This window comes from Schistocerca gregaria, chromosome 4 (genome assembly GCF_023897955.1).
Source record: "Schistocerca gregaria isolate iqSchGreg1 chromosome 4, iqSchGreg1.2, whole genome shotgun sequence".
Lineage (NCBI taxonomy): Eukaryota > Metazoa > Arthropoda > Insecta > Orthoptera > Acrididae > Schistocerca > Schistocerca gregaria.
This window is the reverse complement of record NC_064923.1, coordinates 496,685,868-496,699,558: the sequence shown is the minus strand read 5'-3', so window position 1 is coordinate 496,699,558 and position 13,691 is coordinate 496,685,868. Positions and strand designations below refer to the sequence as shown.

Below are 13,691 nucleotides of genomic sequence, written 5' to 3'. Positions count from 1 at the left end.
GCATGCCCGAGGCAGGATTCGAACCTGCGACCGTAGCAGCAGCGAGGTTCCGAACTGAAGCGCCTAGAAGCGCTCGGTCACAGCGGCCGGCTTTTTGGCCTTCGGGTGCAAATCTGACGCAGTGAATGCAAGAAAGACCCATAGAAATGTTTGCATAATGTAAAGGCTAGGAACGGGACGTGGGACGAAAAGGTCAAACAAGTGAGAAGAACAATGTCGATTTTATTATTATAGAGTTTGTTCAATACGAGTACCGGAGACGTCGGCGAGATGTTGTACAGCGCCAGATTTACACCTGGTGGCCAAAATTGGAACTAACTTTTCCTAGCGTATATCGATTCCATGTTAATGCATTAGCATATCTACCAAGTTTCATTGCCATTCGATAATTACAGCCCACACTGGAGCTCCGTGAGTTGCTGCTCTTTAATTATAACCACCCGGTACGTGGGCAGACACCAAATCAATTAAGCTTTCGATTTATTCCGAGATTTCTCACACCTGGCCTCCGCGGTTTCTGTAAATAATCACAACCTACCGGCTGGCCGTCGCGTGCGGGAGCGGTCCGCTTAACCGAGTCGGTGCCACAGCACATTATGCAGTCCAGGGACTGACGCGCAGACTATCCGCTCCCTGTCAGACAGCACCTAAGCAATTGCAAAACAATGCTGTTTGTTTTGGGATTGGAGTGGCTGCAGCGGCACGTGTACTGGTGTTGCAGGAGCGGCTGGAGGGTGTGCTGTACTACGCGCGGCCACCGGCCTCGCCCCGCGCTGTCGCCACGCGGTCGCTGTTCGACTACGACAGGGTAAGTACTGAACACCCACCAGTGCTGAGAGCCGACGGTAGTGTGGGGACTCGGGTCTGCTGAAGGGTGCCGCTGCCTGCTGTTGCAGAAGCTGGTGGCGTACCGCGATGTTCCGGCGGGCCGCTGCTACCTGCACCGCCTGGGAGGCCGGCACCCCGTCGCGCCCACAGATCCGGCGGACCGGTTTCTCTTCGTACCTCACTGGCAGCTCAGCAAGTGGCAGGTGAGCAGCCGGGCAACAGCCGCACTGGAAACTCGAGGGGTCGTCACAAAGGTCTAATCATCACCAGAACATCCGCTTCTGGTAGCTGAGTGGTCAGTGCCATAGAATGTCATACCTAACGGCCCGAGTTCGATTCCCGGCTGGGTCGGAGATTTTCTCCGCTCAGGGACTGGGTGTTGCGTTGTCCTTATCATCATCATTTCATCCTCATCAACACGCAAGCCTCCGAAGTGCCGTCAACTCGAAAGACTTGCACCAGGTGTACGGTCTACCCCACGGGAGGCCCTAGTCACACGACATTTACATTTTATATCACCAGAACGAAGTCTTGAGAGCGTAGTCTTCCGCAACGGCTCTGTTATATAAAACATTCTGCGTAAGCGTAAGACCTCAGGTTTCGATGATTTTCTGCATCGGCTTTGGCAGGAGCAACTGACCGGCAAACCTGCCGCTGTGGTGGCACTTTCTAATTATCACCTCACACAGAAAAGTCAGCAAGCAACCATGAAACTTGTTACTAGTCCACTTCTACGAATTCACCCTCCTATGTGACACATTTTACGCGAAGATTGATGACTTGGCAGAGACCTTGGTTTCAGAAGTATGCATTTTGCCTGTTCAGGAAACGTTTTACACCGAGCATCGCCCCTAAACCCCCACACCGTCGTCATTCTGAAAATATCGTGAAACCTTCCCGTCTAATATTGGATGAACGTTTGCTTGCTGACTGAACGCTGCGTCTCTTAAAATCTTTTAACTGCTGCTCTGTCAAGACTACCTGCTGATTATTACGACGAAACATAAAATGTGTTGTCGCCGTGGCCCTCAGTCGTTACCTGAAATTATTAAGACTGATTCTTACCTTTAATTATTTATACTGGATCGCCATCTGACTGCTACAGCAAACTGTGGAATGAATATACTTACTTCTCTTTAACATAATTATAAGCTGCTGGTGGAGTTTCATAATACTTTGTGACTGGAATTCTTTAAGTTGAAGTTAATTTAGATTTGATAAAAGCTGAAGCTCAGTTTAGACTTTTCTTTTAAGATAACAATAAATTCCGTAAAGCATTTACGTGAATGATTTTGGGATAGAAAATTCTTAATGCATTTAATCTGGTAGAAGTTAACTATATTCTGAGAACGATCTTGACAAACAATTACAAGGGGCATAGTTCTTTACAAAAATTCTTAAAAACTAGCATTGCGCTACATACCTAATTTTCCATCAAAATTACATAACTATATTCTGAGAACGATCTTGACAAACAATTACAAGGGGCATAGTTCTTTACAAAAATTCTTAAAAACTAGCATTGCGCTACATATAGCGAGTGGCTGGCGAGCACACCGCTTCTTTCAAAGTGTTAATTCATACCTCGCTTACAGCGACCTCCTCTCATGTCTCGCTAGCTACGACTGCCTCGTCTCACATCTTACTCGCAACTGCTCGCTTCCAACGCTCAATGCTACAAAAGTGCGGTCTCGCCGCCAACAATGGTTTTTGGTGCAGACAATCCCTGCTACCATTACAGATGTATTACTGCGCGCTGTTTCCCGCTCTTTCTCAAAATGTATCTATGCGCGGTTTTCCGCTCTTTCTCAATAATACACAATGCAATTTAATTAACAAAACAATTTAAATAAGAAACAGTTCAGATAATTACATGCTAAAACAGTTTAAATACGCCTATTACATAATTACAATCGGCTATGCAATATTTTCTTCATCCGAGGAAAGAGGAAAAAGTTGCTACGTGAAATGTCAGGAGAGTGTTGGAGTTGAGGCAGAATTTGATAATCCAAATACACCGAAATGGGAAAAGTGAAGCGGTACCTTCTAACATCGCATCTTTTGTCCATCGCAGTGCAGCAACTTTACGTGGGATGGAATCAACTAATCGCTAGAAGTCCCCTGCAGTAATACTGAGCCATACTGTATCTATAGCCGTCCATAATTACCGCTGCAGCATTTTATGTCCCATAAATGTTCGATGGGATTAAAGTCCCGCGATCTGGGTGGGCCAATCATTAGCTAGAACTGTCCAGAATGCTCATCGAAGCAATTGTGAACAATTGTGGCCCTGTGCCATGGCGCATTGTCATCTGCAAAAAAATCGATGTTTGTCTGGGAATATGACATTGATGGCTGCAAATGGCCTCCAAGTAACCGAACATAACCATTTACAGACAATGATCGGTTCAATTGGACCAGAGGCCCAGTCCATTCAATGTCAACACAGCACACACCATTATGGAGCCACCACCAGTTTGCACAGCGTCTTGTTGACAACATGGGTCCATGACTTCATATGGTCCGTGCCACACTCCAACCACACCATCGGCTCTTACCAGCAGGAAATCGGCACTGACCTGGCTACGCTTTCCCAGTCGTCTACTGCCCCACCGACATGGTCACGAAAACAGGAGAGGTCCTGCAAGGTTCCCGAGTCGCTCGTCTGCTGCCAAAGCCAAATTTCGCCGCTGTGTCCTAACGGGTACGTTAGTCGCTCGTCCCACATTGATTTCTGCGGTTATTTCGCGCAGTGTTGCTGGTCTGTTAGCACTGAAAACTCTACGCAAAAGCCGCTGATCTCGTCGTTAAGTGAGGGCCGTCGTCCACTGCGTTGTCCGTGTTGAGACGGAATGCCTGAAATCTGGTATTCTCGGCACACTCTTGACACTCTGGATCTCGGAATACTGAATTCCCTAACAAGTTCGGAGATGCAATGTCACATACGTCTAGCTTGAACTACCATTACGCGTTCAAAGTCTGTTAATTCCAATCGTATGGCCATAACCAGGTCAGACAACTTTTCATATGACCTACCTGAGTACAAACATTGCATTCCCGCCAATGCACTGACCTTTTATACCTTGTTTATGTGATACAAACGGTCATCTGTTTATGTGCATGTCGCTTTCCCAAGACGTTTTGTCACCTCAGTACATAGTTTACGCAAATTATTTTCTCAAACTGTAGAGTAAAAGTAAGCAAGGCGAAAGGTCGACTTCGTTTACTTGGGAGAACTTCGGGAAGTGTGGTTCGTCTGTAAAGGAGACCTCATATAGGATGCTATAGCAACCTATTCTTAAGTACGGCTCGAGTGTTTGGGGTCCACACCAGGTCCAACTAAAGGAAGACATCGAAGCAGTTCGGAAGCGGGCTGCTAGATTTGTTACCGGTAGGTGAGGCCAGCGGCCTCGTCAAAGAGGGCGGAGGAGTGGGCAGTCGTTCAGGGCGCCATCTTGTCGAGGTGGGAAACTGACCCAGAATCAGCAGTGATCAACGGCATGAGCATGCACAAAGCTATGGAAGCGACTGCGTTTAACGTGTGTCGTCACCACGTATGGCCTCTAATTGAAGAAGTGTCATGATGATCTCTCCATTGGCAAAAGATTTCAGAATAGTCCCCCATTCGGACCTCCGGGGGGGGGGGGGGGGGGGGGGGGAGACTGCCAAGGGGGAGACGATCATGAGAAAAAGATTGAATAATCAACCCAAGGGTAATGCTCTACGAGTCTGGGTGTGGAATTTCAGAAGGTTTGTTGAATGAGGTAGGGAAGTTAGAAAATATGGAAAGGGAAATGCAAAGGCTCAATCTAGATATAGTAGAAGTCAGTGAAGTAAAATGGAAAGAAGACAAGGATTTCTGGTTAGACGAGTACTGGGTAATATCAACAGCAGCAGGAAATGGTATAACGGGAGTAGGATTCCTTATGAATAGAAAGGTAGGGCAAAGACTGTGTTACAGTGAACAATTCAGTGATAGGGTTATTCTTATCGGAATCGACAGCAAACTGTTATGCTGGGGCCAAGGTAGCCCCTGAGGGCCGGCAACCCATAGTATTTGTGTTGTGACTGAAAATTTGCAATTTTTCACAAACACAACTTTTATTTATATAAGTTCATAAGGTTGATGAGTGAACAACAAACGAAAGGTAACTATAATGATGCCAATAGAAGTCCCCTAATTGAGGCAAACAAAAGTTCACTTCTAATTTTCCACAAAGGTTCGTGGTAACACACACACACACACACACACACACACACACACACACTAGTAAGAGTCCAATCAAGACAGGAAGACGTAATCTTCAGCGGTCGAAGTACAGGAGGTCGGCATCGGGAGTGAACTGCACTTCGGGGCTGGTTCTAGCCCCTAAATAGCTGTCTCCAGCCAATCCGGTTTTGACATAGTGATACTTTCTGCACGCCGTGGTTCGAGCTCCCCCTGCAGGAAGTAGTACTCGGAATGTCTGTTTCCATTATCTTGTATGTAAGTAGCCGGTGTTTACCATGATGCTTTTGGTATGCCTTGGACATAGACATCCTCGTCCTCTGTGTTGTAATATGGGTTGCCGGGCCTCAAGGGCTACCTTGGCTCTGGCATAACACAAACCAACACCGACAATGATAGTTCAGATATATATGCCGACGTCGCAAGCTGAAGATGAAGAGATACAGAAAGTATACGAGGATATTGAAAGGGTAATACCGTACGTAAGGGGAGATGAAGATCTTATAGTCGTGGGGGACTGGAATGCAGTTGTAGAGGAAGGAGTAGAAGAAAAGGTTACAGGGGAATATGGGCTTGGAACAAGGAATGAGAGAGGAGAAAGACTGATTGAGTTCTGTAGCAAATTTCAGCGTGTACCAGCGAATAATCTGTTCAAGAATCACAAGAGGAGAAGGTATACTTGGAAAAGACCGGGTGATATGGGAAGATTTCAGTTATATTACACATCATGGTCAGACAGAGATTCCGAAATCAGATAATGGATTGTAAGGCGTACCCAGGAGCAGGTGTAGACTCAGATCACAATGTAGTAGTGTTGAAGAGCAGGCTGAAGTTCAAAAGATTAGTCGGGAAGAATCAATGTGCAAAGAAGTCGGATACAAAAGTTCTAAGGGATGACGAGACACTCTTGAAGTTCTCTAAGGCTATAAATACAGCAATAAGGAATAGCTCAGTAAGTAGTACAGCTGAAGAGGAATGGACATTTCTAAAAAGGGAAATCACAGAAGATGGAAAGGAAAACATAGGTACAAAGAAGGTAACTGCGAAGAAACCATCGGTAACAGAAGAAATACTTCAGTTGATCGATGAAAGAAGTAAGTACTAAAATGTTCAGGGAAATTCAGAAACACAGAACGACAAATCGCTGAATAATGAAATAAATAGGAACTGCAGGGAAGTTCAAAAATGTTGAAATGTGTGTGAAATCTTATGGGACTTAACTGCTAAGGTCATCAGTCCCTAAGCTTACACACTAATTAACCTAAGTTATCCTAAGTACAAACACACACACATCCATGCCCGAGGGAGGAATCGAACCTCCGCCGGGACCAGCCGCACAGTCCATGACTGCAGCGCCTTAGACTGCTCGGCTAATCCCTCGCAGCAACTGCAGGGATGCTAAGAGGAAATATTTGCATGAAAATGTGAAGAAATCGAAAGAGAAGTGATTGCCGGAAGGACTGATTCAGTCCCTCGCAGCAACTGCAGGGATGCTAAGAGGAAATATTTGCATGAAAATGTGAAGAAATCGAAAGAGAAGTGATTGCCGGAAGGACTGATTCAGTCCCTCGCAGCAACTGCAGGGATGCTAAGAGGAAATATTTGCATGAAAATGTGAAGAAATCGAAAGAGAAGTGATTGCCGGAAGGACTGATTCAGTATACAGGAAAGTACAAACAAGTTTCGGTGACATTAAATGCAAGAGTGGTAACATTAAGAGTGCAACGGGAATTCCACTGATAAATGCAGAGGGGAGAGTGGATAGGTGGAAAGAAGACATTGAAAGCCTCTAATAGGGGGAAGATTTATCTGATGTGATAGAAGAAGAAACAGGAGTCGATTTAGAAGAGATAGGGGATCCAGTATTAGAATCGGAATTTAAAAGAGCTTTGGAGTAGTTACGGTCAAATAAGGCAGAAGGGATAGATAACATTCCATCAGAATTTCTAAAATCATTAGGGGAAGTGTCAACAAAACGACTATTCACGTTGGTGTGTAGAATATATGAATACAACAGATTAGCTTCGACGGAGAATACTTCATAGACACAAGCAACGTCTGACGAGTCTTAAATAAACGTTATAGGACGCATTCCCTGTTCAGCAACTGAGTTTAAGTCTCAGTAGGTAATGTTAATTGACCTTCGTTATGTATCACATCATTTCAGAGGTGTAGGGAAGCTCATTTATAACATAAAAATTATAGCATTTCGATTTTAATTTCGAAAATAGTCCTTCATACTTTAAAAGTGATTTGAGGTAACACCGTAACATCGACGTTATTAAAGCTATTAAAGCTTTTTAAAGCTAATAGAGCACACGTAGTAATAAGCAGAGAAACTGGCTGCAACTAGAAACTAAAACTGTGCGAAATGAACGTTTTGCAGATCTGACAATTAATTTATAGTGTCTTTCACCAAAATACTTAACAAATAGATTGTTTCATTACATTTGACATCTTAATAGAATAAGCCTCACTTCAATGTAACTGCTTCTGTGGAAACTGCATACCGACATCGACGAAAATCGGTTCATTATGGTTTGGTGACTATGCTTCTTTAGCAATAGACTGAAAAATAACCTCATAAACCTTCTAATTTTTTCGTTGTCATAATTTCTTGGTAGATTAAAGCTGTGTGTTGGGTCTGGATTCGAACTTGGGACACTTGCTTTTGGCAACAAAGTGCTCCACTGACCGTGCTTTCCAAGCACGAATCACAACCTATCCTCAAAGTTTCGCTTCCACGAGCACTACTTTTTCTACCTTCTAAACTTCATAGAAGTTCTCTTGCATACCTTGAGAAACCAGCTCTACTGGAAGAAAGGGTATTGCGGAGAAATGGCTAAATTGCAATCAAGGGGATTGTTTCCAGAATGAATTTTCACCCTGCAACAGAGTATGCATTGATTTGAAACTTTATGGCAAATTAAAACTGTCTGGCTGGCTGGAACTCGAACTTCGAACATATGTCTTCCGCGGGCAAGTGCTCTAGGATTGGGTAAGCCGTATCTGCGCAGTATTCTGTTTTCAAGAGTGATAGTTCCGCAGGATATGCAGGAGAGCTTCTCTGCAGTTTTGAAGGACCGAGTGAGGTCCCGGCGAAAGTAATGCTGACAGTTGAGTCCTGGGCCGTACTTGGATAGTTCAGTCGGTAGAGCACTTGTTCGCGGAAGTCAAAGGTTATGAGTTCGAGTTCCGGCCCGGCACACCGTTTTAATCTGCCAAGAAGTTTCAAATCAGCGCGCACTCCGCTGCAGGGAGAAAATTCATTCCTTTTTTTATTTAAACTACCTCTGAGGCTGCTGCACATTATGCAACAACCGACTTTAAGCTGACTGAACTAATCTGATATGGATACAGATATGACCAGCGCATCGCTCGTACATCATTCAATGTTGTTCGTAAGCTTCTTTCCACATATTCTTGGTTAGTGGCTTCATTCTTATCGATGCCTACGTTGAACAACGAGCTACCAAATCTATAGTGCTCTGTCAGAACAGATTACTGCTGAAAACAAGAGTAGATGTTGGTGGTACTGCTTAAACATACAATTTGTATTTTGCGCATTGTTTTTTATTTCCTTGACTGCAAATTCTGTGTCTGTGGCAGATGAGAGACTCAGACCAGCGGTTACTGTCAAGGATGGTGAGAAACTGTTACCACACTCAGTTTGGTAGCTGTTCCAAAATTTCCGAAGCAATAGACATTGCATCCCAATGGAAATGATGCAGAAATATATGAAATATATTCGCAATTGCGAGTAGGAGCACCATCTAGTGTATACTGGAATGACTATAGTGAAAATTGGCGCTAATCTGGGACTCGAATCTGGATTTCCAGCTTTACGCGGGTGCTCGCCGTAACAGCTTTGGCTGTCTGTGAACGAATCACTGCCAGAGCCAAACCTGCATTTGTCGTCGCTCATGTGTCACAACCTGCACTCGTACGTTATGAGTCCAGGAAAGACGTATTTACAGAGAGTTGATGCCCTGGTATTGATGAATAACAGTGCCTGTGCTGTTAAGCAGTACGAACACAGTCGCATCTGTTTCGTATTGGTATGATACTAAAATTGTACCGAATTAATTACGCATTCCAAGTAGTGCCACCAACGCAGCACCATATAAAAATTGCGAATGCCACTCAGTTACCTCTCCAGCATAAGGGGGTAACAGGCCATCTCATGCGAGTCTTGGGTGCAAACAAATATAAATTACATCTTTGTTTTAACGATCTTAAAATTTGCACTATTTGGACAGTTGCAGCTGGAACGTTGAACATGTCAATATTCGGTAATTTTCCTATAACACACGCCCTTCGTTTAGTGTATAAAGAAATTTCTTCGTGATAATAAAGTTTAGCAATTAAAAGCAGGGTAAACAAGACCTGTTTCTGTTGTTATATAAAAATACCTGAAGAAAGGAGAGAGAGCCAACATGTTTCACAGATCCGTTATTAAATACTTTCAGATGAGGATAGCCTTTATTTATTTCTTCATTCATCAAGAGTCATGTTAATTTACAGTGTTGGTATATAATTTATTTCAGCTCTTTAAGTTGCTTATGCGCCTGTAAGAAACGTATTTGTTTTCGAGTTTCTGTTGCTGTTCATTGTCTACCGAAATGGTATTTTTCTTGTAACAGTATATGTTAGTTTCTAGGAGTGCTTTCAATTGGTCGCCTCACTAGTGGGGCCTCATGTGTTGTGACAAGTGTGATTAATTACATCGGACGAAGTGGTCTCTGTTTGTTGTTCTTGTCCTGTTTATTTGCCATAGCTTTTCATTGATAAAATGACGTATCGTGTTTTGAACAGTTCGACCTTGCGATTCAACAGCCGTTGTTACTTTCATGTACCATCCTCCGTCCTTGGTACGCACTTGCAGTAGACCCTATTTGTTAAAGATGCCGAGAAGGCTAATTAGCTAGAAAACATAAATCGTTTTATTATCATACAGGAACCTAACGACCTTAAGAAGGAGCATATTTTGCACATCGAAAATTTGCTATACAATATCCAGCAGAATATCGTAGGTAGTACTGTGCTTTAAAATGTCGAATCTGTTTAAAGTGAGGTACTGTATAGTTATAATCTCGTTTAAAATAATCGCATCACCGGAATAAGCTGGAACGTTTAATGGGAAGTTATAGTTCCCATCCACAGTGTTATATAGGTTCTGAGAAAACAAGAGCCTCAGGTGAAACACGAACGGTTACTCACATTCTCAGGTGTCCTTCAACTAAAATAAATTTCTTTTACAGTAGCATATGGATATACTGACGGAAGCAAAAGGTGTTACAGCAGTAGTCCGATATTTATCATACTTCATGGAGATATTCGTTACATTGCGTGTATTAAATGCTTAAACTTCTTTACATTCGATGCTGTTGCCCGTCAACAACAGCTGTATGAGGTAGGACATCCCCCCCCCCCCCTCTCCAGGTCACGAACATATTCTTGTGTTCCCAACAAAGGTTATCACACAACCACAGAAAAGCGGAAACGGAAGTACAGCCGGATCTCGTAGCAACATGGTGCGGACCACAGATCGTCCGAAGTCACCGTCATCAACATGACGGCGAGAGACGTAGCCTCAAGTGCCATGTCAGTATTAAGAAAAGACTATAACTTCGCACCTTCGCCGCAGGACATTCCCGTCAGTGCAATAATAAGTGGCTTCGAACAGGCAGTCCGGAAGTTCCACGATGAAACTGCGGACGAAATACGGCGTCAAACGAACCGTATTCTCACGAAAGTAATGCTACCAGCACCCAAAATGGCAGGGCTGAGCACATTGGTGAAAGCGTTGTGATTCTCGCTGAAGACAGGGCAACGCAGCCGTAATTATGATATACGTGGACAACGGTCTGAAGATATACTCGCAACTGGACGAATGTACTTACCGGGAGCTACCAAGTGGCCCAACATCAAGAATGATAAAAAACGCATCTGAGCTTAAGCTCTCATCGCTCGAAGGTAATGTGGTTAAGAACCTTCGCCCTCAAGCACATACACTACCTACTGTTTACGCTCTACCGGAGATACAAAGAACGGAGTGTCTTTCCGTCTCATCGTATCCGCCTTTGGTTCAACGACGTACAAACAGACGAAATACTTGGCCATATCCTCGGTCCGCTTTGGTCCCTCTGAATGTTATATTAAAAACTTAGCCGATTTTATCAGTCGAATTAACCATCGAAGACTCTTTGAACCTATTACCCCAGTTCTTTGAAATTGATGTGCTCGAGGTATTTTTGCAAACTCTTACGTCATATTGTTTTCTGTACAGTGGCTACTATTACGATCAGACGGACGGCGTTGCGATGGGAAACACGTTAGTTCCAGCCGTTGTTCATACGAGGGCTGGAACTTAAATAGTGACAACTATTTATTCACAACCGATACAAAAGAGTTACATGTTTGCACCTGTTACTGTCCTTCAGAGTAGTCAGCAGCGTTGTGAAGAACCCGTTGCCAGCGATGTGGAAGGCGTAGTATACCGTTAGCAGAGCCTGTTCTGTTGATGGTGCGAATGGAGCGATCTAAAATTATGATGATTCTCGTGTACGACTGTGATGGTGTTATCCTAGCGCATTGCGTTCCTTCACGGCAGACCGTCAATGCCCAGTTTTACTGTTCGTTTTTTGAGCGTCACCTGCGACCAGCTTTGCGAAAGAAGCGGCCACACGTTTTGCGCAACCCACCCATTATTTTGCACGAGAATGCGAAGGCGCATACGACGCAAGTTGTGGCTGCTCTGTTCGGTCAATAGGACTGGTAAGTACTGTACCATCCACCATACTTTCCGGACTTAAGTCCTTCTGACTTTGATTTGATTCCGAAGATGAAGGAACCACTTCGTGGCATTCACTTCAGAAGTGTTCCAGAGATTCGACAGGTAGTAGACCGATCCATTCGCACCATCAACAGAACAGGCTCTGCTAACGGTATACTACGTCTTCCACAACGCTGGCAACGGCTTCTATACAACGCTGGAGACTACTTTGAAGGACAGTAACAGATGAAAACATGAAAATCTTTTGCGAATAAATAGTTGCACTATTTAAGTTACAACCATCGTATCTTTTCAAGAATTTCAAGGAATTTGGATAGGGACGGGTCAAAGCCTAGTTTATTTAGATACTTTGACGACACACTCGTCATTTGACCCTGTGGATTTGAAATACCTGAAGAGTTGTTGGGACATCTCAACAGTATTAAAAGTAACATCCAATTCATTATGGAAAAAGAAAAAGACGATGCATTGGCCTTTCTCGAAGTCTTCGTCCGCCGCAAACGAAAATGATGCCTTGGCCACCCCGTCTAAAGAAAACCTACGCACAGAGATCTGTACTTGCACGCCATCAGCCATCAACTCCCGCCACAGAGGCGTGCCGTGTTATCAAATACTGGTACGTCGTGCAGAGCGGTATCAAAATCCAGCAACACATCCCACGAGTTGAGCCACCTACGCCAGGTCTTCAGCAACAACGAGTGCAACGATCAAGTATTAAATATAGGGGACTCGTGCAAGACCACCGACGACACTCAGCAAAAGAAACTTGCTTTTTTGAACAAGGAAACTCTCCTGCTTAAAAGACACAAAATCAAATCGATCGTCAAAAATCCGGCAATTACTGGGTCTAGGTAAAGAAGTAGTAGTTTTCAGAACATCTGGAGTGTGTAAGGTACCTTGCGGGTGTAGCCATTCTTACATTGGACAAACAGTACGCGTTGCAGAACAACTCAGACAGGATCATGAGAAGTTTTATTGTCTACTTGACTTAATTCCTTTGGCCCCTATGGGGGCATGGGGCATCCAGGAGAACTCGCCATCCGTCTCTGTCTCTGGCCATTTGCCTCAGTTCTGCCCAGGTCTTGCCTACTCTTTTTGCTTCCCCTTCCACTGTCCCGCTACCCTGAAAAAGCCCTTTCAGCTTAGCATGCTCTAGGAAACTGTTACCGGATCATATCTGGCGCAGCCTTTGTCGTGGATGGAACTAGCGGCTTCTGGGACTGTGTAATTAAAGAAGCCATCGAGATAAAAAACACTACAGTAAGTACTGATGTGACCTGCAGTTCTGCGCGGCGTGGGATCCAGCGATCGCGAAGTTGAAGCAGCGATTCGAAGGCGAAGTCAATGTCTGCCCATATATGGCGATACCGTGAACAGCAGTGACGTCACACTCAGCAGCTACGGTATATAAGATCGTATCGGCAGGCCGTCATCAGTCATTTCACTTTGCAATGGCAAAGATGTGTTCAATCGAAAGCTCTTGGCTTTAGAAGTACTTGACGTGGCTGGAAGCTCGTGAACATTTTATTCAATGTTACAACCGCGAGACACTGCATTATGATATCCGACTATCATGTTTGACCCAGCTTGCGCTTCTTCACATCCGGAATCCGTAATAACCTCATTAGATATTACAAATTCTTAATTGCTATAAATACGTCGCCACCACTGACGTCTAAATTATCCTTGCCATATATTTTCCAGTCTACATTCAGGATTCCGTTGCTACTCATTACAGGTTTCAACAGACATCCTCTTCCTAATACAACCGGGGCATTATTAGGTTTAATAAGCCATACTAATTCTAGCACTTTACCGTGGATAGTCCTGCAGTTTACT

The 13,691-nt window shown here is 44.1% G+C and overlaps 1 protein-coding gene across 2 annotated transcripts in view; it reads left to right on the top strand.

Moving 5' to 3' along the window:
• The window catches only part of LOC126267048 (collagen alpha-1(III) chain-like), a 178,255-nt gene that overhangs the window by 92,848 nt on the left and 71,716 nt on the right, over positions 1–13,691 (top strand). For both annotated transcript variants that reach the window (XM_049971878.1, XM_049971877.1), the window contains exons 2-3: positions 722–808; positions 897–1,031. In XM_049971878.1, the coding sequence (XP_049827835.1) occupies positions 722–808; positions 897–1,031 (222 nt within the window). The remainder of the gene's footprint in view (positions 1–721; positions 809–896; positions 1,032–13,691) is intronic.